This window comes from Argopecten irradians, chromosome 5 (assembly GCF_041381155.1).
Source record: "Argopecten irradians isolate NY chromosome 5, Ai_NY, whole genome shotgun sequence".
In the NCBI taxonomy this organism is placed as follows: Eukaryota; Metazoa; Mollusca; class Bivalvia; order Pectinida; family Pectinidae; genus Argopecten; species Argopecten irradians.
The window spans coordinates 33,918,612-33,943,923 of NC_091138.1; the positions used below are offsets into that span (position 1 = coordinate 33,918,612).

Sequence of the window (25,312 nt, forward strand, 5' to 3'; positions counted from 1 at the left end):
GAAGAAGAATGTGGGCGGAGTTTGGCGATCGGTCAATTAATTTGTAACCAACTTTTAATGCTTGCATGAAGGACTATTTAAATGCTATTTTATTACACATGACCTTGACCTATATTCAAGGGTACAGGTTTCATATAAGATAAAATTAGTTGTCAAATTCTTCTCAGAAAACAAGAGGTTTAGCATGCTTGGATGAATAACTAACAAAAAGGCCAGAAAAAACAGCAACTAGGTAAATGGATGACATTGATGTTCATTTATGGTTACAGGGGTCAAATGGAATTCAATCTTCAATTTACTTCATGATAACAAAGAGACCCATAGATCCTATACAAAACCCATTGCATATTTGGATTACTAGTAAGGGTATTCTTGTTTGCGCAAATGGATGACCTTAGATGACCTTGGATGACCTTTATTCTGCAACTGTTTGTTGGAAACTAATTTGCATACAAAAGGTGAGCTTGAAAGTCGCAGATCACTAGACATGATTATTAACTCATGTGTTGTCGGTCCAATCCTACAGGAGAAATTTTGTTGCTTCTGACGTTTTTCCTCTGAGATTTCCTGCTTCTCATCAGAACCTGGCAAGTCCTATATAGATTTAGAGATTTATCTGTTACTCATTAAAAGAAACAATTAAACCAAACAATATATAGAGTCATGTAAAGTTAGTTCCTAAGTTTCAAAATCATGTCATTTTTTTTAAATGGTTTACATGACATACATGACATGACATGTACATGTACATGACACAAACCAAGTCTCTTTTTGTCGAAATCAAAGTATGTCACGTTTTTTGTCTGTTGATACACAATCAAAGCTGAATTTTTCAAATAACAGTTTTTTTATTTTATAAAATATTGACAATATAAAACAAACAAAAATCAACACTGTACAAATCAGTTTGTCAACAAAACAATTTTAAATGTACATTTTCCAAGGTACTTAAAGAATTTATGTCTCAAATTTCGACAACCCTTATTGTCCACTATACATGTTTTTACAATCTCACTTTATCTCGGATACATGCAAATTTACATACACCATTTCTCATTCACACTTCAGACATTTTTTTTTATTAAGTTTCATTCCTTATTATCTGTAATTCTATTACTTCAGATACTCTTCTCTAAAACGTCCATTTTAACAAGACTAATTCTGCAAAATTTATCCTAAAATAAGCCTTGCAGAGACAATGCATAATGTTGGGATGAGCTCAATGAAATGTTTAAAAATGAAAGAAATTTTGGCAATTTATGAATTGCTGAAAACATGGAGGACAAGCTCCGAGTACCAAAATTAACCAATTGTCATGTACAAGCTTATTTCAGGATAAATTCAGTCATAAAATCAACATGCAATATCATAGCTGTCAAATCAACATGCAAAACCATTCCATTTACATTCTCTTTTAATAACTATTGCAATATAATGATATTCTATAATGAAAACAGCAATGCAAATCAAAGCTTTCTTCTTGTGAGACAATTGTAAATGAATGCTGTGATTTAAACAATGATACATTATTAGACAATCAAATTAAGGTGTATATTTAAAGATGTATATGTATATTTAGCGATGTCTTTTGAAGCTAATAAATTTTGCAGATCACCAAAGAATCAACTTAGACTGCTGTACCTAGTAACCATTGCCAATGGCAAATTTTGTCCTTTAAAGTTGAATGCTTTTAATTTTTGAATACCATTTCTGGACTAAATAAGCATTAAGACAACTAACTAACTGACTGTTGATCTTTTATTGGACAATTGGAATTGCAATTGGAAATAAAGTGCATCCAGATTTTTGACAATTTCAAAACTAAATTCGTTATTAGTCAGAATTTGAAGAAACAATATAATATTAAATTGTGTAACCTTTCACCCCGAAAGATGAACCTGGTTGAGAAAGATCAAAAGATAAATATATTCCAAAAGACCTCTTACTGTGTCCCCTTAATACATGTATCTGTTTCTCAGTTTCATCTTACACTGCAAAGTAACCATAAAACTAATATCAAATTAATGCTGATTAACTGCTTAAAGCAAAATACCCGTATAAATTAACATTAATCTATGTACTTATGTACTACTTGGAATGCATTGTTTATCATATGACTAGTTTATTTAATTTACAATCTTCAATTATATATACATGTAATAAGAAGTTATCGTTGAAGATTTTTTTTCATAATTCAATAATAAATGCATCCTCGCATTCCTATCTTCCAACCCCCCAAAAAAAGAAATCAATTAAAATAAAAAGAAAAATGTGCCATTTATTGAATATTCAAACAAAACTTCTTGGCAAAACCCTTAGCTGAATAAATATGTATTATTAGAAAAAAAAAATTAATAATAAAAAAATTCTTTAAACATTTTCTTGGACATTCCCATAGTGCTCTATGCTATTTTATTGTTATTCAGGGCTGTAATCTTTTACAGCATGGTACGTCCCTAAATTTTATATGTAATTAATCTGTACATGTATGTCATCTTTACATTTATTATCGACAAACTTGCATCAAACAGATTTTGTCACAATTGAATAACAAAAACTTCAATATGTTCTATGTATAAATGTACAATGAACCCATTTCGACTGAATACCACAGTGTTCAGTTTAGACAGGTTTTCCATTCATAAACATTCCTGTACAAATATAACTTAGTTGTCTGTATTATAGAGGAATTCCGTTTACACAGGGTTCAGTTAGTTGAATATAGTACATGATACAATAATAACAGACTGTTTCCTGAATTACAAAAAGGATTTAGTTATTCCATATAACGGAATTTTGTCAATACATCTATATGCCATTACAGTATATATGGTATGTATAAATATGGATTTTCATTTTTTCATATTCAAACTGAAAATTAACTATAAAAAAAAAATTAAAAAAAATTTAAGATGTCATATCACTGATTGAGATGGCCTCGACCAGAAAAAAATGCAAATATAAAAATAAATTAAGCTGTACAACAGCTGTGATTTCCTAAAATGGCAGGAAAGCATAGCAAATGATAATGCTGAGGTCTAGTATGCAATGTGATAGGACATAACCTTATTTGATTTCAAAACTCCTTGATGTAAGTTTTCATTCTCTTTGGCAATGGAAGATTATCCACCTCATCCTCGGAGCTGCATCGAAGACTGTTTTTGATGGCCTGAAAGCACTTCTCCTGCAGAGATAGATAACGGCATGACCTTCTGCCGAGACCAAGTTCAGTCTCGGTTGCGGTGGAGCTTACCATTGGATACAAAGGCATGCTCAGATTGTTCAGACCAGTGAATGCTACACCAAGTTCATGGCCATCCTGATAGTAGGTCAATGTCCCTTTATAAAGATTCAACAGGCAGCCAATGACTGCTCGGTGGAACACAGGGGCGCAGAACTCGTGGCACAGGCCATCGTGCCACAAATCTCCTCGGTAGGATAGGCCCCAACTCTCACTGTCAATACCTGGTAATTACAAAATATATGTTACTAGATGGTATCTAAGGACAGCAATTTACGTAGAGTTTTTAAGGGGAGTCCAGGACACAATTTCTGTGAATCATTGTAAGGAATGTTGCTGATTTTGCTTGGAGATTGTTATTACATTTTGAATTGATGAAGCATAAACATACTGCTTATGTCAACATTTGAATTAATCTATTAATTCAGTCCAACTGTCAATCTGTCTAGGTCCGCGATTAAAATCATGTGACTTTAATTGAAAGGAAACATTTAGAATCTTAAAAGGACACAACACCCCTGTACATCCCTCTCTAAATAAGAATACTGATACCAACTACTGAACAGTAAAACAGGAAACATCAGAATTAAACTACTTTAAAATTTTATCCAGCTAAAAGGTCAAAGGGGTATTATGGCATTCTTATAAATCAATGAACTGTTATAATATATACCATAGTACACAGTTATAATTGCTTGATTGATTTATTAATAAACATTTTTGTGATAACTATGATACTTGTGTATTGCTGGCGCCTGAAGATTTCACTTACCAAGTAGATCTACGTATCTGTAGTTGTCTGTGTGCAGGATAGCTTTCTCTGTCCCCACACCGATCATGACTGAGGTCCCATTAGGGGGCTCTAGGAATGTCACCTCCCAATAATGTTCCCCATCGGTAAACCCTTTGGTACCCCTCACACCTGAAATGAAGAATTTTCACACTAATTTTTTTGTCAAATTTCATTTCTCTCTGAATTAGTAACACACTTTTCACCCCAAAGTTTAAGCTATGAGCTTTCAATTTTCAATCTTCATGCCACACTAGGGCTGCGGAGACACTGTCCCTATCAAATAAAAAGTTGTGTAGTATGCCTATTAAACTGGTATAAATAAACCAAATCACAAAATTTGCTCAAGATTTGGCAGCAACAAAGTTATTTCTTACTTATATGAATGCCAAAATGATTTTTAGAAAAAAAAGATTGACTTAGCAATGGTTTATAGACAAGAAGTTTTCAAAATTGATTTTCAATTCTATGGTATTTTTCTTCTTTTTTTTTCTCTCTCCATATGCATAATCTTTCCCATTTGGTTAATTATTTATCTTCAAAAAAAAAGGAACATCATTAATATCAAAACATAATACAAGTCTGTGTGCCATAGGAAAGTGCATTTCTGCATTCCATTCAATGTGCACTAAAATGGAAAGAAATAGGATTGTTAAATAAACACAGTACATAATGCAAAACATCAACATATATACGTATACTCATCCTTTAGTTATTAAACATTACCTCCAAACTACACAATCTAATTATTGTATAATATGTTCCAAAGTTACTGATCGGGAATTCGAAGTCTCTCATGGTTGTCTCCCTTTTTGATCATTCACCTGTAATACAAACCATTGCAAGTACTAAGGAAACAGTGCTTCCGGCCACTAGGCATGCCGGGTGGAAAACAGTTAACGAGCAGTGCCCATCAGCTATTCAAACAATAACACAAAATTTAAACAAATGTATGTAACAATTCGAAACAAGGTTTCGTGGGGCTTTTAAAGTTACTTTGTCCCTGTACATTATATATGCAAAGTTTTTGGAGTAATGAATAGTAATTTTAATTAACTTTTTGACTTTATGATCATTAATCATACACATTTGTATATTAAAAGTACTGCGTACTTTAATTTTTTGTTCTTGTCTCCTCTCGTAATTTCATATTTTTTTTATTGGACAGTTTTCTTTTCCTATCTAGTTTAATTCGATAAAACATTTATGAATCCAAGTGAATGCCATTTAAAAAAAATATTTTTCAATGTACTTGTAACGTCTTGGTAAGCTTTCCTAATCTCATTGGTTCAATATGTATTTCTTATCTTTAATATTTCACAATTACTTTCATTATTAAAAGAGAAAATATTAATATTGAATACATTAAACACTTAAGCTACTTTGATTAATAAGTTCTTTTTTATTTAATTTTTATATCTATTTCTCTCAATATGTTATCAGGCAAATTTAAACTATGGAATTGAATTGAATTTTTTAATTGGTTTACAAACTAAATACGATAAAGGTAAAATTACATCACATGTAATTCATTTTAGATTGTTTTGTGAATATTAATATATTTTATCCCTCATTAAAATAATAAATAATGTCTATGATATTTTTTACTAATCATAGTATGAATTTGATTTATTGGATTTCTTTCAGATTCTTACTGGTAAAATTAAATCAAGCATAATTAATATTTTTAAGTATAAAAGTTAAAGTCCTAAATCTAAAAGGCTATAAAATACAAAAATTGCGAAGTGTTAGATTATATCCATTTTGACACCAATCAAGACATGGAAACTAAAATGCAAAAATCAAACATACAAAATAAATACAAATATAAAATTTGTGGATTCATAAACTAAAAAATATTAATTAACCTGCAGTGCCTGTGCTATTGTAGACTGGGTCAATATGGAAGTAAGCATTTTCCAGATCTGGGGAGAGTTTCACTTCAGGGGATTTGTTGAACTGATCCCATACCCAATTCTCTGTATTATGCTCAGCAACAATTCCAGTCTGGTGCAGAAAGTAGTTGTCATTCAATTGATCTGTAAAAACAAAAAGAATGACATAACTTACAACTCTATATTTTCATTATCATTCATTGTGAATATGAAAAGTTATAACAGTATCCATTTTGACATGAACTCATATTTTTGATGTTTAATATTTTTATAAAAATCGTACTATATATGTGTAATAGGAGAGGAGAAAATGTAGCAGACAGACCGGGATTTCAACACACGGGACCCTCTAAACATTAGCCGAGTGCTCTGCCGGAGCTACAAAGTTAATGATGATCGACCAAGTCCAATCCTGCTACACTCCTCCCTCCTTTCTCAAAGTCTTCGCCCTCGAAGGCATACAAGACCCTTGCAAATACTACCACTGTTGGTTATTTAATTAGTTGGGCGCCAATTCTGACGTAACAAGAGAGAAGAAAATGTAGCAGCCAGACCGGGATTCGAATCCAGGACCCTCTGAACACCAGTAGAGTGCTCTACCGACTGAGCTACCTGGTCACCAATGACAACCCAGTCCAGTCCTGCTATACACATGCTATAGTTTTAATGAAGAACTCTTACCCATTAAATATCTTCAATATATTGTTGGTCTTGCTATTTGTTTGGTAGATAATAAATCTTCTGTTCTCTTGAAGGATGCAACAAGTTTTCTGTAAAGAAATAAAACACATTCATAATATGAATTATAGCTGGAACCAGCTAACTATCCCGTACAGTGTCTAAGGAGAGGAAATAGGTAACGGGTAACAGGAATCAAGGTTTTATTTCTAGTTAACAAATTAGACCTATTTATGACAATCCAACTGCCATATTCTAACTTGTACATATGTATATACTTTGGGGAGTAATATGAAATTAAATATTTATTTTGCTATCTAGATGTGACATTTTATCTTTTCATTGACAATGATGTATTCATGTATGTGTTAGAAACTTCTATTTATAATTCATTTGCTAACATGTTTTTTAGGTCACTGACATGCAATATGGGCTGTTGTTTACATGTTCTTTTCAGGGTCACTACATGCGGGTCACTGACCGAGAAATCATTCGCCTGTATGCGACCTTGTATTAAAATGTTTTAACATTCAACTATTCATATTTGAAAATCCATGTTCTGTGGTCAGTGACATGTCCTTAAAATGACCAGAGACAGAACTCACGATACAATACACGTGACTAGGACAGAAATCTTATTACGGTGGCTCAAACCAGTTCGGGTCGGTTTGATGTGCTAGACAAGAACAAAACCGCGGGCCAAACCTACGTGTACAGGCCCATGAAACACAACAGATAGCCTCAACAGCATTATTGAAGCCTATATTTTATTAATACAATATACAGACAACACTAATACCGTTAAAAGTCATCGATGCGATATTTATCTGATGATTAACAACATCAATATTCATTTGTTTACAATCGATAAGTTTTGGAACCAAGCCAATATTTTAATTTTTCGTGTTTTGGAGTGACAGATATTCAAAATTCCTTATTTCATTACCAAATATGAATAAAATCAACTTGAATGAATGAATTACTTAAAATTACGACAGATTTCTGAAAACTCACCTCAACGTCTTCAATGCCCGCTGCTATCTGTAATGGCTACGTGTTTACTGTCTCGGATTTGCGTGTTTACGTTATGATATGCAATGTGACCTTGCGTGAATGACTGTTCCATTAAATGCCGAGATTGTTAATACCAGTTACACTTTGCTTTTACTTTATGTAAATATGATTGTTAAGTATCTTTCTGATTGTTTTATTCTTCTAAATCATTGATTTACAAAATCGGGAACCCCCTAAGATTTTTAGTATGATATTTTTTATAACTAAATCGCAAAATACAAATGCCAAAACGGGAGTGAGTAAACTAACTGGAGTAAACAGACGATTTTGATTGGTTGAAAACGACACACCCCACAATCCTTTCGGTCCCTTTCAAAAGAAAGATGGACTAATCCAACACAACACCCATTCATAAGTTGGGTTCGCCTATACACACATATTTGCGCATGTGTCAAATTTGTGTTGTTTCCGGTAATAAGAAAACAGTTTTCGATAAGCCAAAAACATCATTTGGCCGTAGAATACAGACCAAAAATATGTATTATGACCAGGGTGGAATGGAGTACGAGATGGAAGAAGATAAACTGTACGTTTAGATAACTTAAGTGTGTTAATTAATCTAGTATGATGCCATATTTTGTTACGATCTGCAGTGTTGCAGCTGCTGGGGACGAAATGGCTGTAATGAAATATTACGGAGAAAAGTGCACTTCATGTCATCGTATTAGAACACGTATCGTATTATTTGAAAAAAAACCAACATGTATCCCTTTGTCGAAGAAACCGTTTAACTAATTAACCATATGTATACACTACTACTACCAAACCATACAATGCGCTCACAATAAAATCATCGATGCATAACGATCTGACCACGTGACATAAATGTCAACATTTTTAACGGCGAGGTTAGTAAAGTGTGACGTGGCCAGTGTCACATCTGCTGAAAGTCAATGTACACTGCAGTATATTTGTTTTCAGATAATGGCATCGCATGGATGGATTGTGCTTTTGCAACCACTATCCATGACTTGTCACCTGCAGCTGTTGCAGAAACTAAATTTTGAATAACAAACACTAAGCTAATTTGTCAGAGAAGGGACATCAGTATATATGTTGCAAGTGAAGTGACATTTAAAAGGAAATCACTTACATATGTATCATGAGTGACTCCAAAGATTATGAATATGATTTAATTCCTACTTTTGATCCGGATGAATATGACTCTGATGAAGGTCAATTTCAAATGTTTTATGAGGAAGATCGCATGTGAGTTTTGTTAAAATATAGTTTTCTTGTATAAAAGAAAAGGGATGATGTGGCTTGTACATAATGATTAATGGTAACTGTCAACGTCACTCAGTTGTTGACAGATGCTTTTAATTTTCTTCAATTGTTCATAAAGTCGGAGGCCTGTCACAGTGTTTGGTTCCTGGTCTGGGAACTTGACAGATATGTGCATTCTCTATCTCTCTCTCTCTCTATCTCTCTCTCTCTCTCTCTCTTAAATATGTAGAACTTGTAGTTACAACATTATTATACTTATGATATAAATCGCAATAGATTGATATCATAGATTATCTAAATGTGTTGAATTGATAATTTATGAAAATGCAAGAACAACTAAATGGTATTTATTTTTGGTTAAAATACATGTATAAAATGATCTATAGAATAGATCTAGATTATGCAATTTTGTTTATGTATATGACTATATGGGATTGTAAAAATTCTGACTTTTGAGTTAAGGAACTAGTGACGTACATTATGTACTAAGAGATCTAGACAACACTGTTCATTAGATGCTTAATCTTTACTAGATATTGACTTGTCACTTCTGATGTTTTTAGATAGGTGATAAACCAAGGCCTATTTTGTAGTGAATTATGGGCTAATATTTCCACATATTGGTGGCTAATATCAAGTTAAAATCACGTTTAAGATATAAAACGATTTTGATTGAGAATTAATGGAATTTCAATTATATTTCATCATAATCACATATAAAAAATAATATAAAAAGGATACCATTTTGAAAATATTGAGTACCAGCTGGTATTAATAAAGAAGTTAATGACTGAAAGTCAATTTCCAATACATTGAAATTGTGCAATACATTTGTGTCCTTCAGAGTACAACAAACTTGGCTTGGTTAAGAATGACATTAAAAGTTAACAATAAGAGATGAGAGAGTAATTTTGTCGACGTGGATGCCATACATTATCATATGGTTGTTTTGTATGGGTAGCAATTTACAATGTACTACATCCTCAGTTTACAGTGTATGTTTTAGATAAATCAGAACTTCACATGTAGGTATGATAGAAATAAACTATTCCATTGTAGATGCATACTGATCAGATATTTCTTATTATGAATATTGTACCTCATTTAATAGACAATGTACATGTATTTCATAATCATGATCCATGAAGACCACAGTTACAGTATTGAAAATGCAATGACTGTTGATATAATTATATATGTAAATATTAAAGGCCCACTACCTTTCCGAAACGGCTTTTAATTTTTAAAATGGGAATGTAAAAAAAGATCGATAATTTTGTAGAGTCCTAAAAATTATTAACTTACCGTTAATACTACATTTATCATCACCTTCTGAACGATTTGATTAAAATAAATAAAATGTTTATTTTCGTAACGCGGGTCGTATTATGTGTCCCGCCGTCGTCCTAAATACCGCGCGGTAGTTGAATATCACTGCGCCAGATGGCAAAACAGCGAATTGACTCTCCACTGTTTTCATATATTAAGCAGGCAATCTTGCATATGTTTGGTGTCGTAACCTTATTTTAGATCATCGGTATGCATTTTCTGGTGTTATTAATGTTTTTAAGAAACCTTTATATTTTGCTCCGGAAAGGTAATGGGCCTTTAAGTAATACACAGGTAAATTTCCTTTAAAATAATACTACTCATTGAGTTCTGTATGGATTCTAACCAAATTTGCCCAGAAACATCCTTTGGGGAAAAGGAACAAAGGTTGTATAAATTTTGGCTTTGACCTCCCCTGGGGGCAGGAGGGGCGGGGCCCAATAGGGGAAATAGAGGTAAATCCTTTAAATGGCTACTAGTCAAAGAGTTTTGCATGAATTCTAACCAAATTTGCCCAGAAACCTCCTGTAGGGAAGGGAAACAAAGTTTGTATAAGTTTTGGCTCTGACCCCCTAGGAGCAGAAAGGGCGGGCCCAATAGGGGAAATAAAGGTGAATCCTTTAAATCGCTACTAGTCATAGAGTTCTGCATGGAATGTAACCAAATTTGGCCAGAAACATCCTTGTTGGAAGGGGAACAGACTTTGTATAAATTTTGGATCAGACCCCCTGGGGGCAGGAGGGGCGGGGCCCAATAGGCGAAATAGAGGTTAATTCTTTAATTGCTTCTAGTCATAGAGTTTTTCATGGATTGTGACCAAATTTGGCCAGAAACATCCTTTGGGGAAGGTGAACAAAGTTTGTATAAATTTTGGTTCTGACCCCTGGGAGCAGGAAGGGTGGGCCCAATAGGGAAATAGAGGTAAATCCTTTAAATTGCTACTAGTTATAGATTTCTGCAATGAACCTGTATTCATAACATAACTTGGCATTACAAACCAGATGAAACACATGTCATATCAATATTTCTATTTCATCAGATTGTTATGATTATTAAACGGCTGGACTAATGAATAATTCATGAGAAAAAGAAATTAATTTTTATCACAAATTCAAATAATTGTTTGTTGTTTTTTTCCAGGGGCATGCGAGTAACATCTGGTAGTATAGTATTAAAAAAGGATGCCCAGAATCTCATCGGTATCAGTATTGGAGGTGGAGCTCCGTTATGTCCGTGCCTTTACGTTGTCCAGATATTCGATAACACACCTGCAGCCAAGGATGGTACACTGGCATCAGGAGACGAGATTACAGGCGTTAATGGCCAGTCAGCCAAGGGCAAGAGTAAAGTGGAGGTGGCCAAAATGATACAGTCTATATCGGTGAGTGGGTTGTAGTGTATCATAATAGGTACACATCTTCACGTGTCTATCCTCTATACTCAAGGTCCTGAGGGGTTACTATCATTGTCGTTATATCCACCCCTGTATATATGGGTGAGTGGGTTGTAGTATATTATAATAGGTATACAACCACTAGGGCTGGGACGATACAGTGATTGCACGATCCAATACATATTACGATACCTCACCTACGATCCGATACATATCACGATACTTTTTTTTTATATAATTGGTATTGTCAAAGCAATGAACTACTTCATAGGTGTGATTAAAAAAAAAACTACAACTAATTTTAATAGAGAGAGTTCTGTATTGTCACAGATTACTAATTCTTCTTTAGTCTTAAGTCTGTCCACAGTGTCAGGACATAGAGCACTCCTGGTAGCAGTTACTATATGTCACTTGCAGCGCTTGCAGCAAAATCAAATCATCCCACTCGTCCGTATCGGCCATGCTTTTAAACATATTTCGCACTGATTATGTAATCTCATATTTGATTGGCTAACCATGTTTATATTCATCCCGAAACGACCAATCAAACGCTACCTAACACAGTGCTCGAATTCCTGGAAACGAGATTAACAACTACTTTCACTTTCAGAATTTCGATCTTTCATTGTTTGTTTACAGTTATTCTATTTGAAAAAAATTAGTTTAATGGATTTTGAAGTGACAGTATAGGATTGCTATTTGTTTTTTACAACAATATAATGGATCGATACCGTATCGTAATTTGCTTTGAACAACCACAGGTGACCATCCTCTATATTCCAGGGGTCAATATCACTGTTTTTATATCCACCCCTGGAACACTGGTTTCACTCTCTGTAAACTGCATAGGAAGGTCTGTGATTGGTACCTTTTTTTCCAGAATTCTTTAAGTTTTGCTATGACATACCCCGTAGTCCATGGGTGGTTATATCAGTGATAGTAACCCCTGGAGTATTGAGGATGACAGGTGACATGTCATCTGACTTATTACATAACTTTAAAATTTCAATGTCATTTTACAGTTATTTTAAAGTGATATTAAGTATAATAATGTGAAAATTTTTAAGTTTTTAATATATTTCATTTTTCAGGAACAAGTAACTATAAATTATAACAAATTACATGCAGATCCAAAGCAAGGAAAGTCTCTTGACATTGGTATGTATCATGGGATATAAATTCCATTCATTTATATTTTCTCACAATTTCAATTTCATTTTAATGGATAGGGTTAGGATGAGCTTATGGTATACAATTTCTTTGGCTCTTGCTGTGCTAAGACTATTTGGTATTCACTTAAGCAAATAACTGTAAACATTTGAATACTTGACATACCTTAGGTTTCCAACATCTATCAGTATTTGTCATTATCACTTATGACTTCAAGAGCTAGATAAGCTACCGGTAGGTAATCTGCTAAATCAATATGAAATCATGTGTTTGACCTTTGACCCATCTGACCTATGACCTGTGGCAGGGATGTGATTCTTGCTCTTTTCACAGGATTTCCTCTGATTGAACAATATTTATGAGAAACAAGTCATGTCAGATATGATAAAATGGCCTTTATAAGCACTAGTTGGAGGGTTTCCTCTTGTTAGTCGAGTTTTGTTTGGAAAATAATGACGTCACAATGGATACAAGGGAGGTTACTCTGTAATATGCAAAGATGGAAAACGGAATAAGACTGAAATTCAGATTGTTACATGCTAGTTTTCTGATGCATTGCTTTGTTTCAGTATTAAAAAAGGTAAAACATCGTGTTGTGGAGACTATGAACACTAACACAGCTGATGCACTGGGCCTGAGTAGAGCAATTCTATGTAATGGTAAGTCTTTATATAATTATTCTCGATTTCCAGGTGAAAAAAAAGATATCGTTTAATCCAGAAAATACGGTTTTAGTATATCTAAATATACAGTAAAACCCCTTTATATCGCCACCTTCTGTTTTCCTAGATTTTGGCGATATATCGAGTTTGGCGGTATATCGGATTTGTCGTTGAAATCTTAATTAGGCCTAAATATAGGTAGTCCCCTGTGCCGTACTGAAACAGACTTTCTAGTCAGTCTGTGTAGTGTACGGCCACTTCGTATTTTGTAATATGAACAGTTCCAAAATTAAAGTAATTTCGATAGTAGTCTTTCAATAAATATGTCAGCTTTATGTGTGTAAAATACGAAAACCGAACACGTTTGTGCTACCACGTATCGTGCCGTAGTTGCCTGCTAGTTGGGATTTTCTCGGTTACATGATATTTTTATTACGGGAAATCCCGCCCGGAAACAAAGAATACAAGTTCTGAACAAGCGCAGTGCGGTCGTGACCTCACTTCCGCGCACATGTCTGCATAAACGGCACTCAGACGACGATTTGATCTTACTAATAAACGGCGGATTCTTCTGCACGTACGTTATATTTCTATCGCTCTTGAAATTGCTAGTTGCATTTTATGGTCTATAAACGAACGGTGATATAGAGAAATAGACTTGTGGGTTCCTTTTTGTCAATAAATAACTAACGTTACGATAGTACGTAAAACACATGTACAGAAGTGAGTTTTATTCACCACAACTTGCGATATATACCTACCTGTAAAACAATAACAAAGGTGTACCCATATTTTTAATTGATTTCACTGTGTACACACGGTCATACACGCGGCCATAGTGTGTGTAGCTGATTACCTATCAGTCGGCAGTTGAGCACCATACGAAAACATGTGTCCCTATCAACAGAATTTGGCGATATTAACGAGGTCATTAATAGTGTTATTTTAATCATTTGTTCCGCAAATGTGATGGCGGATGGCGGTAGACGGGTTTGGCGATATAACGGGTGTATTTGTATGGAGGGAAATCCGTTCTGAATAAATTCATGGCGATAAGCGAGTTTGGCGGTAAAACGGGTGGCAATATAACGGGGTTTTACTGTATTGTGAATATTTAAAACTTCAAATTTTATTTTCTTGTTATCTGTGTACAGATGGATTAGTAAAGAAGCTTGAAGAACTGGAGAAGACCGCTGACATGTATAAAGGTTTGATTGATCAGACAAAGAAATTGTTAAAGTCTACATTTGAGCTGTCACAGTCTCACAAGGGTAAGTGTAAATAACCCTGATTTACTGTCATACAAGTTTAATAATGTAAGATTATATTTATCTGATAACTTTTACTAATGGAAATATAAGCAAAACTTTTGAATTTCATCTCGGTACTACAATAATCCGACTAAGATTGGTACATTGTCACATGTTCATTGGTTGGTAATGGTATTATTGTATTAAGCATTGAAGTCACTACTTTTTAATTTCATCGGGGTATGAAAGCAATTTTGTTTGCAAACTGTGTGAATCAGCGGATTCTCACAAAAGTTTGCAAACAAAATTTATTTCAATACCCCGATGAAATTAAAAAAATAGTTACTTCAATGCTTATAATTAATTTTCCATGCTACTTTATAAAATGAAATATGTTTATACGTACGATTCCATGGATTTTTTCCAAGGAATTATTTTTCCAAATTGATACGCAACGTCAATGTTTTTATTGTGACGTCATGATAACGTCTGGTTTCCATTCTCAGATATTTTTTTTCATCGTGGAATGAAAGAAATGAAAAGGCCAATCAGAAAGCCAGAAACAAAGAGAAAATTGATTATATGAAATTGAATAAAATACATTTCTTTTACTCTTTGATAATAGTGTGAGAGTTGACATATCAGTATAGTTTCCCATATGAATATTGTTTTGGTGCTATAGTCTAGTATTATGATAAATGAGGTGAATAAAAAAAACTGAAAATGTATGATTAAATATAGAGCAAGGTTATTAGTTTATAAATCAAAGGAATGCTTAAACTTTTGATATCAAATGTGAAGCTAATGAAAAGGTTGTTTGTAATTTGCAGCTTTTGGAGAAGTATTTGCTGGTATAGGAGTGCGAGAACCACAACCAGCAGCTAGTGAGGCCTTCAGCATGTTCGGGGAGGCACACCGTAACATGGAAAAGTTTGCCATCAAGATGTTGAAAACAGCAAAACCAGTAAGACAGATTTCACATATGAATGTTGCTTATATGTTTATAGATATGAATTAAAACTTGTCTTTATGACCATCTCTGTATAAAGACTGCTTGCTTAATAAGACAAGGTCCTAAATTCCCGATTTTAACTTAATTTAACATGTTTACTTGAATATTCAAAAAGACCCCTAAGCTCTAAATACCATTTCTCTTTGTGTCTTGGGTGGTCTTTATAGACAGGTAATATTTTCAGAGTTCATGCAGTCGCCAATGGTTGAATTTTGCTTAAAAAAATCAGTTTACATTAATGATGATATTATGACATTGCCGATATTTTTGCCATACCAATTTTCCTTGCAATATTTGAAGTGGCAATGAAAATATCCAAATCTATACTGTTAATTTGTTTTCATTCAGCTTTTGTTATCTGTTTTCAGATGATTAGTGATCTTAACACATACCTACACAAGGCTGTGCCGGATACAAGACTTACCATAAAGAAATACCTGGATGTTAAATTTGAGTATCTGGTAAGTCTTAAGATTTATGTCAAATTTGAGTTTGTAATAATCTGGAAAATCCTGAAATTTCTAGACAAAATATGTAGGTTTTCACAATCTGACGATGTTTAAATGTTGAAGAAGCTAGAACTGAATGAAGATCTATAGCCCATTATGATACATTTATGATTATATACCGAAGTTTAAACAGGTTCACTCAATAAAAATTCTACTCACAGGTAGCTTTCACCTGCTATCCACCAGGCTTCTTCAGCCCTAATGACAGGAGACATGCTTAGGGGTGTTCAGGCACATGATAGGGGATTATCATTTATGACATAGATATTCTGAATTTTGGCAAAATATGACATATCGGATGTTAATCTAGACTAAAGCATTAAAACTTTTTCCAGGTTTACCTTTGGAAACATTGAATAAATTTCTTTACATGTATATAAATTACAATTAACAATCATAAATGGCACTTTTATAAACAGTCATTACAAAGATGATTTTAATTTGACAGGCCTACTGTCTGAAGGTGAAGGAAATGGACGACGAGGAATACAGTTATGCAGCATTACAGGAACCTCTGTACCGAGTAGAAACAGGCAATTATGAGTACAGGTGAATTTTACGATCAAATTATTCTATGGAACCTTTTAATGGTGTGAAGTTAAGATTTCATGAGAGTAGATGTAAGCGATTTTAATGTTTTCTGAAGTTAAGTTAATGACATTGTGTGGACCAACTTTTTTTTGCGTCAATATTTTGCATGTAATGCCAATAACACAAAATATATTTTCGAAATTTACAGGGAAACATGCTATAGTTCTAATACATGTAGTTGAATTTTTTGTAGTGTGGATTTTTTTTGCAAATTCGAATTTACCACGAAATACGTGGGAAAAAAACCTGTCAAACAATCAGTGTCTGCTCACAATAACAAACAAAACTGTTAAAAGCAGTGCTAGGTTTTGATTTGAAATCAATCTGATGAAATCTTATCTTGATATCCTCGCAGTTCTTGTAATTCTCCATTATGTTGGAACGTATCAATCAGAGTGTAATCGAAGATCGGGTTTCGATCATATTGATTTGAAGTCATCTTAGAATCTTATATTCAGAAAAAAAATTAGCAAAAAAAAAATATTTGTATTTTCAGGTTGGTGCTTCGTTGTCGACAAGACGCCCGTCAGAGATTTGCCAAAATGAGAGCTGATGTTCTTGTAAAGATGGAACTACTTGACCAAAAGCATGGTACATATAGCACTGCAAATTGAAATACTGTATCACACTAAAACTGGCCCCAGTTTCATCAATATTACTGAACGAAAATCTATTATTAACTCAAAATGTTCATAGGAAGGCATAACAAATCATTGTTATAGAAAAAAATCTTAGTTAAATATTTCTGAGCTGTTTCTTATTTCATATGTAGAATTTCATGTTTAAAATTTCTTTATGTAGGAGCTTGGTAATACATAATTATTGATCCTAATCTACACAAATTAAGGCATGCTGATCTTTAGGTTACTCCTTAATGCTGGCCACTCTCTTCATTCCAGTCCAAGACATCGTCTTCCAGCTTCAGCGATTCGTGTCAGCCATGGCCAAGTACCATAACGACTGTCATTCAGTGATGAAGAAGGCTGTGGTGTTCCCAATAGAGGTGGATCTATCCCGAGGTACATTTACATACGATACCTCCAACCAATTCAACGACGAGGAAGAAGACGAGGAGGACGGGGTGGAGGGTACCGTGGAAACCGGGACAGACGTCCTAGTCACAGAAACAAATGACCTTATCAGTACAGAATAAAGGTCAAGGGGTAGAGTTCACAGGTAGGGTTCAGGGTGGGTAAGGGCAAAGGTTGTAGTTACAGAGACAAATGATCTGATCAGTGCAGAATAAGGGTCAAGGGGTAGGGTTCAAGGGTAAGATTCAGGGTGGGTAAGGGCAAAGGTTGTAGTTACAGAGACAAATGACCTGATCAATGCAGAATAAGGGTCAAGGGGTAGGGTTCAAGGGTAAGACTCAGGGTGGGTATGGAAGTTTTCTTATGTAGAATGAACTGTAATCTGTTTCATGTTAACTGGGGCAAAGGCAAATATGTTAATAATGATAATTCTGCAACATCCCACCATAAACAAAAGTTACATTTCATTGTACAATGTACCTTATGTCTTACTGAATTTCATATTTTTTGGGGGTTCCACTGCATTTAGAATGGACTTCTACGCATAATTGGTTGATTAAATGTGAGAATGAATGTTTGTATGTGATCAGATGAATGTTAAGTTGTATACTACTGATATAAGTAATGTGATCTGGCTCTCTGCAATCATTTTGTCAGTTATCCATACCTGTGTACAGGAGCTATGTAAATTATTTACATGTAAACTGGTTGATAATGGCAATACAAAGAATGGAGTTGAGATTTGTACCGAATCCCTCTGATGAAGCAGAATATACATATGATGAAAAATTGAAAATAGAAATATGAAATGTACTTGGTAACGTCTTTTTTAGAAATGTACATATTTCTATATAATTATGAAATGCTTCAGTGGCATATACATGTAATACATTACTTACTGTGGTACATGTACTTTATTGCATAAATTCTCCTGTGTATCTCAATTACCCACTGTCGGTGTTCATATCATTTCTGCGGGAGTCTATCTTCTCAAATCTCGCTGCCTATTCAATACGATAAGAATCTCTTACTTTACAACTTTTGATTTTCACATTTTAATATCTTTGAATTTTCAAGTTTGAGTTTTCAAGTATGGAAAACTGTCACAAAATGTGTAATTTTACTGTATTAACTGGAGTATTGTTTCAACATACTGTGAATTTCGGTCCAGCTTACTCTGATATTGTAAAGTTTAGTTTAATGGATTTTCAAAATATCAAAATGTATATTCCTTTTGCAAAAGTACTATAATTGTTTCAACAAGGAATATTAATTCGCCTCCAGCATTCTGAATCTACAATTATATGGAAACTTTTAACAGATAAGGAATTCATATTTATTACATCTGTATGAAGTTATTGGATTCATTGGAGCATTTTTTTTTTAATTTTTTTTTTGCCAAATGTATGTGATTAAGTGTTAGAAATCCATGAAATAGATCATTCCAATTAAATCAATTTACAAAATATATATTACATAGGCCGATGTGTCTATAATGTTGTTAAATCATTATTTATGTAAATTCTACATTTGATAATTTGTGTGGATGAATCATGTTTCTTTGTGGAAATATTGACAATGTGTTGTGCTGTTTTGTTTACATTCCTTAGAAATAGTCTACTTTAAATGTTCATGTCGTGATAGTCTGTCAGAAATATTATTTATACATTGTTATTTTTGAAAGTTTTAATTGATGGCTTTCAATATTAAAGTCAATACAGAATTAATTGTTTGAGTCATGTGGTTTTTTCCAAGCTTGTGTGAGTAGGTTTTAACAGGGATGTGATTCTTCTTCTTAATAGAGGATTTCCTTTGATTGAACAATATTTATGAGAAACAAATCATATCAGATGTGATCTGAAACATAAAATGACATTTTTAAACATAATGGGGAGATTTACTCTTATTACTCATCTTTCCTCCTTTTGCTGATAAGATCAATTATATCCCTGGGCTTTAGTTGGTCATATAGCCAGGAAAGTTTGGCTGAATTCAGAGCTTGTAAACCAACCATTAGCGATTTTTAATACAATGCGTGTAGCGTTGTATTATTGTTATCTGGTTTACTGTTGATTTGTAGGACTTGCCCTACAATGACATCTAGTGGTGACCTCTTGAACCATTTTATTCATCAACTTTCATTCATAAATTACCTATTCATTGAATAATAATCCTTTGGACCAATTTGTAGTCATGGGAAGACTGCCTTCTGATTGGTAGAATACACAGTGTGTGTATAGAATACACAGTGTTATATAATACACAGCACCATCTAGGTCAGCTTTACCTTATACCAGTGTACTCCCTGACTGTTGTGCCTGCTGGTGACTCCTCTGTTCAACTTACATAATCTCTGTCAATCATATTCAAATTGGAGTTTCTATCTAAGGCTTTATAGACCTGAGAGTTTTAAAGAAAGCTAATCCGATGTTCTTTCTGTGTACCTTCAAATAATGTTTTTAAATGATTGTTAAAATCATATCTTAGGTAAAGGCAAGATAACTTATAAGGCTGCCCTCATGTGTGCATGGTTTTACCAAAATAAGTGTATGTGCAACATAAGAAACAAGAGTATAGGATAAAAACTCATTTTTAATGAAAACTTTTGTTTTCTTTTGTAATTTTAAAATCCTTTATTTCATGTAGGAACTTAAAGGGACAATTCAGTCTAAGAGAACATTAAAATTTGTACATATATAAAAAAAAAAAACCCAGTTCTAATGGAATTAGATCAGTCCGTTTTATCGTGATATGCCTGAAAAGCCCATGGTGGCGACATGTGTGTGAAATGTTCAAACTCGCTCGCTGTCCGCCATTACACACTGTGGTCAAACTTCTTGTATGCCGAACCCTGTCCCTTGCTCGTAGAGTAATGCAACTTTTGTCTAGAACTGCTCAAATCGCTCTGACAGTAGTGTGTTTACCTTATTAGGTGAATTGTCTTGCATAAAAATCATTTTATCACCTTCTCAGTGGTTATGTAATTCATTTGTTTAACGTGCGTGACTTTGGCTCGGGTATGGGTACAGCGACCATATTGTACCTGCTTAATCGTATTGATCAACGATTTGATATTTCAATTATATAAATTAAAATACTTAACAATGTCGTAGAATTTGTCAATGTATTACATTATATGTTTCATAAGAAATGTAGAACAATACATTTATGCTATATTTTGCTACTTGGTTATGTAAAAGAATTAGTCTGAGTGAATTATCTCTTTAAATTTAAAAAAAAATGTCATACAAAAATGTATTTTCTGTGATCAGTTGAATGTTCTTGAAATAATTGATGTCAAAGTCTTTATAATATGGTTTATATATTTTGATTTTGAAAATTCATTTCTGTTTCTGCTGCTTTGTATTTGCAGTACTTTGAGTACTTTGATTCACGAGCCTCGCCAACCATAGAGCAACAGCAATTTTCTCATTTCAGCAGTATTTGGACCACAAAGCATTATCTTTTTCCAGACTTTCTGTGACCTGACATAAAGCATATCCATGATTCTGAGGCTTATTGGCCACCGATCATTAACAACAGGATCTGATCCGTTAAGGTTGTGCATGTTTAACAATATTACAAAAATTATTTGAAGGCAGTATATAAGGTATTTACTTCTGTCTTGTTACTGATTTATGACACCACATATTGCTGTGTAGTCTGAATTGTTCTGACATTCTATCGGATGAATAGCTCATAAGACCAATATTGAATCCAATGAATTGTCTTGAAATGGTATCACTTTGAACTTAAATAAGGATGCAAGAAAATTGTTGCAATAATGCTAGTTATCTCCCCTTTTAAAAACCTTGACTGTTCTGGTTACTGTCATAATTTCTCTAATATGCAAATGAATTATTACCACTATTTAAAGTGAAAATGTTTTAATAAATACCTTACTCAGCCAATAAGTGAAGGTGGTTGTAACAGCATGGACTGGTAACTCTACTTACCTGGTACAGTGGATACTGTGTCCAGCAAGACAGTCCTTCCATTGCACACTAATGGGATTCAAGGTGTGAATGGTGGCTTGCTTTGGTAAATTACCATATTCCCAATACCAGGTTTGAAGTATGCATGGTTGGGTTCAGATAATATGACATTTTCCTGAAGATGAATGGCGGATTGTTGAAGTTTGTTACACTATCACTGTATCTGGGTCAGAAGGGCACTATATATGAGTTACATTTCAAAAATGTCGCAGTGTTGAAATTAGTCCACTAAACCTGACTATATTATTAGGCTTTTTTAATTAATTTTTGTCTAATATATATAATGTTATTTGGTAAAAAGGAATGTCATGATGAGGAGCCCCACCCTACCACAAACCCTTGAAAGTTTGGATTTGATTTATAATATTTTGGCAATATCAATTATGCGGTGCAATATCATTTGCATATGAAGTCTTGCTGGAAAGGGGAGGTAACAACAAATATTCTTTCTGGTACAATGATGTAAAGTGAAGACAGTCCTATTTATACTTTCGCCCTCTTCAGGTTGATTGACTGATTGTTTATTAAACTCACAGCTTTACCGCTTACATGTTTTTGGATAATGGGTATGGATATCAATCTGCTAGCAAATAGTTCCAGTCAAACTTTGTTGATATGAACTCAAATAATATGACAACCCGGCTTAATACGAAGTACTTTGCTGGTTCTGGCGGATTCTCTCTTTATCCTTGTTAAAAAATCTTAAAAAGTTTGAATTCAGAAAACTCGAATAATTCGTTAATACTAAATAAATGTTTGGTCCGAATGACAAAAATCTTAATTAAAATTTTGGATATTACGAAGTGAGATTTTTTGTGAGTAATAAATTGCCTACATAGTGGAACTCACTTAAATTGAAATTGGTTACCGGTATATTCCATATTGAAATACTGCTTAATCCATGTTCAAACAATTCCATTGTCTTTTTCCTTGGTTTATGTTGAAATCCGAATAATTTTGTAAATATTCCTCATTCCCCAAGGACTTCAATATAAGCAGTTTCCACTGTACATATACGATTACTAGTACATGTGTGTATACTCGGTGAAGAGATTGACAGTTGACATGAGAACTCCCTTAATTTGAACACCTAGAGTTTGGCTGTATTTTTAAAATCGTACTGAATTTATAAACATTACAAATTACAAAAGGGTACTTTTGAAATTGCACTCACTCAAGATAATACAAGAGGCCCATGGGCCTTAACGGTCATCTGACTCATGGCACAAAACAACAAAGTCACAGTATAAAGTAGTGGTTAACTACTACTATATAAACAATGCAAGTAACTCCTTAGCTGAATATGTAAGTTTCTGAAATAGGTAAATGTCATTTGTTGAACAAACTTGGTAGTCCTTCATCCATATATGGTTGTAACCCATTCAAGGATTAAGGAGTCAGATAATAAAGCCAAATTTCAGCAAAGCTGCCATTTTGGATCTCCGCCGTACTATCCCCATGGGTCTTACCTCGGTCCTTTATCAAATATGATTGTCCTCACCTAAAGTTCCCCCTTCTGAGCCCCACCCCTCTGTCCCCAAGGATCGGACCTAACTCGTTTATACAGAAATATTAAATATGATTGTCCTTCCCCAGTGATGTTTCACACAAAATATTGATGCATTAATCCACTCAAGGGTTAAGGAGGAGTAGGCTTTTAAAGCCAAATTTCATCAAAGTTCCCCATTCTGAGCCCCGCTCCTCTGTCCTGAGGGGTCGGACCTAACTAGTTTGTATAATATATGATAGTCCTTCCCCTATGATGTTTTACACAAAATATGGATGAAATTCACTCAAGGGTTAAGGAGGAGTAGGATTTTAAAGCTAAAACAAGTACTCATTGTAATGGACATCATTACATAATCCCCCAAACGACCTCCCCCTCCCCATTCCCACCTGCAACAAATCAAAACTGCAGTTGCATAGTGTATGAACATCTTGGAAGAAATTTTGAGGTATTTTTATATTCAATGAATTGCAGACGAAAATATAAAAACAGGATGTTGGCCCAGCAGCCATCTTGGAATAGCAAAATCTTTACGAAAATATTTGCATGTTGTTTGCCATCACTTAAAACCCTTATAACCAATTTCCATTGAGATCGGAGACTGAACTTGAACAACAGCAAATGAGCCAGTGGCCATCTTGGAATACAGAAATCTTTACCAAATTGTTTGCATGTTGTTCCCCATCCCTTAAACCCCTATTGACCAATTTTCATTGAGATCGGAGTCCGAAACCTTAAAACAGGAATTGGGCCAGCGGCCATCTTGGAATACCAAAATCTTTACGAAAAAGTTTGCATGTTGTTCGCCATCCTTTAAAACTCCTATAGACCAATTTTCGTTGAGATCGGAGACTGAAACCTTAAAACAGGAAGTGGGCCAGTGGCCATCTTGGAATACTAACCCTTAAAACCCCTATAGACCAATTTTCATTGAGATCGGAGACCGAAACCTGAAAACAGGAAGTGGGCCAGCGGCCATCTTGGAAAATCTTAATATAAACTATGATTGTCCTTCCCTGATGATGTTTTACACCAAATATGGATGAAATCCACTCAAGGGTTATGGAGGGTTATGATTTAAAAGCCAAATTTTATAAAAGTTCCCCCTTCTGAGCCCATCCCCTCTGTCCATAGGGGTCGGACCTAACTCGTTCATATAAAATATGATTGTCCTTCTCCAATGATGTTTACACCAAATATGGATGTAATCCTCTCAAGGGTTAAGGAGGAGTAGGATTTTAAAGCTAAAATTAAGAAAATTTGCCCTTTTGGGGCCCCACTACTCAGCCCCTAGGGGTCATACCAGGTTTATTTATATAAAATATGATTGCCCTTTCCCAACAATGTTTCAAACCAAATTTGGTTGCCATCCATCCAAGGATGAAGGAGGAGTAGGATTTTAAATCTAAAATTAAGAATTAAATTAAAAAATAGGGTTTATATACGTATATTGAAGGAGATGGAGAAAAGGTGAAGTATCCAGCAAAAACACGTTAATCTAAGTGTATTGCCTGACAACAGCTGAACATGGTTAAGAACTAGTACATGTACCTTTATTACACATTTCAAGTCTACATCTGATCAGATTTTTGTGGTCATTGGTAAAGACGATTAGTGAAAAATGAAATTCACAAGTAACCGTTCTTTAATACCACCAAATGTGTAATACAGAGCCCAACTTGTTTTAACCTCTTCTACTACTTAAATAAAACTTTTTGTCATGATCTATGGATTTGTAGCTCTTGACTCTTTCTCATATATGAGCTGAAAGATCTGGCAGGATTTCTTTCCGAGAAGAGCACAAATTGAGTTGGCTTCAGAGGTTTGTGAAATATTTTATGCACAACACCTAGACCACATTGATGCATAGTTAACCCTAAAAAGGTTTCCAATTAAGTATGGAGGTCCTGTACAATTTTTGGATTCATCCATTTTGTTTTCAATAAATCATAAACAGA

General features: G+C 34.0%; 2 protein-coding genes across 3 annotated transcripts; one reads left to right on the forward strand and one right to left on the reverse strand.

Annotated features, from left to right (window-relative positions):
* Nucleotides 1-828: 828 nt before the first annotated feature.
* Nucleotides 829-7,764, reverse strand: LOC138323616 (SPRY domain-containing SOCS box protein 3-like). Its single transcript, XM_069268343.1, has 5 exons — nt 7,619-7,764; nt 6,608-6,696; nt 5,900-6,070; nt 4,014-4,163; nt 829-3,465 (listed from the first exon to the last, which is right to left on the reverse strand). Exons 2-5 carry the CDS (start codon nt 6,609-6,611, stop codon nt 3,077-3,079), a joined length of 714 nt encoding a protein of 237 aa, XP_069124444.1. The 5' UTR covers nt 6,612-6,696; nt 7,619-7,764; the 3' UTR covers nt 829-3,076.
* Nucleotides 7,765-8,049: 285 nt separating this feature from the next.
* LOC138323617 (PRKCA-binding protein-like) lies at nt 8,050-19,579 on the forward strand. Of its 2 annotated transcripts, none has more exons than XM_069268344.1 (10): nt 8,050-8,204; nt 11,375-11,615; nt 12,719-12,785; nt 13,367-13,456; nt 14,614-14,730; nt 15,540-15,673; nt 16,090-16,182; nt 16,679-16,779; nt 17,318-17,412; nt 17,721-19,579. In XM_069268344.1, the coding sequence occupies exons 1-10, from the start codon at nt 8,065-8,067 to the stop codon at nt 17,972-17,974; spliced, it is 1,332 nt and encodes a 443-aa protein (XP_069124445.1). In that variant the 5' UTR covers nt 8,050-8,064; the 3' UTR covers nt 17,975-19,579. The 2 variants fall into 2 exon arrangements, with proteins under 2 accessions (XP_069124445.1, XP_069124446.1); XM_069268345.1 differs by lacking the exon at nt 8,050-8,204 and adding an exon at nt 8,551-8,887.
* The last annotated feature ends 5,733 nt before the right edge of the window (nt 19,580-25,312 follow it).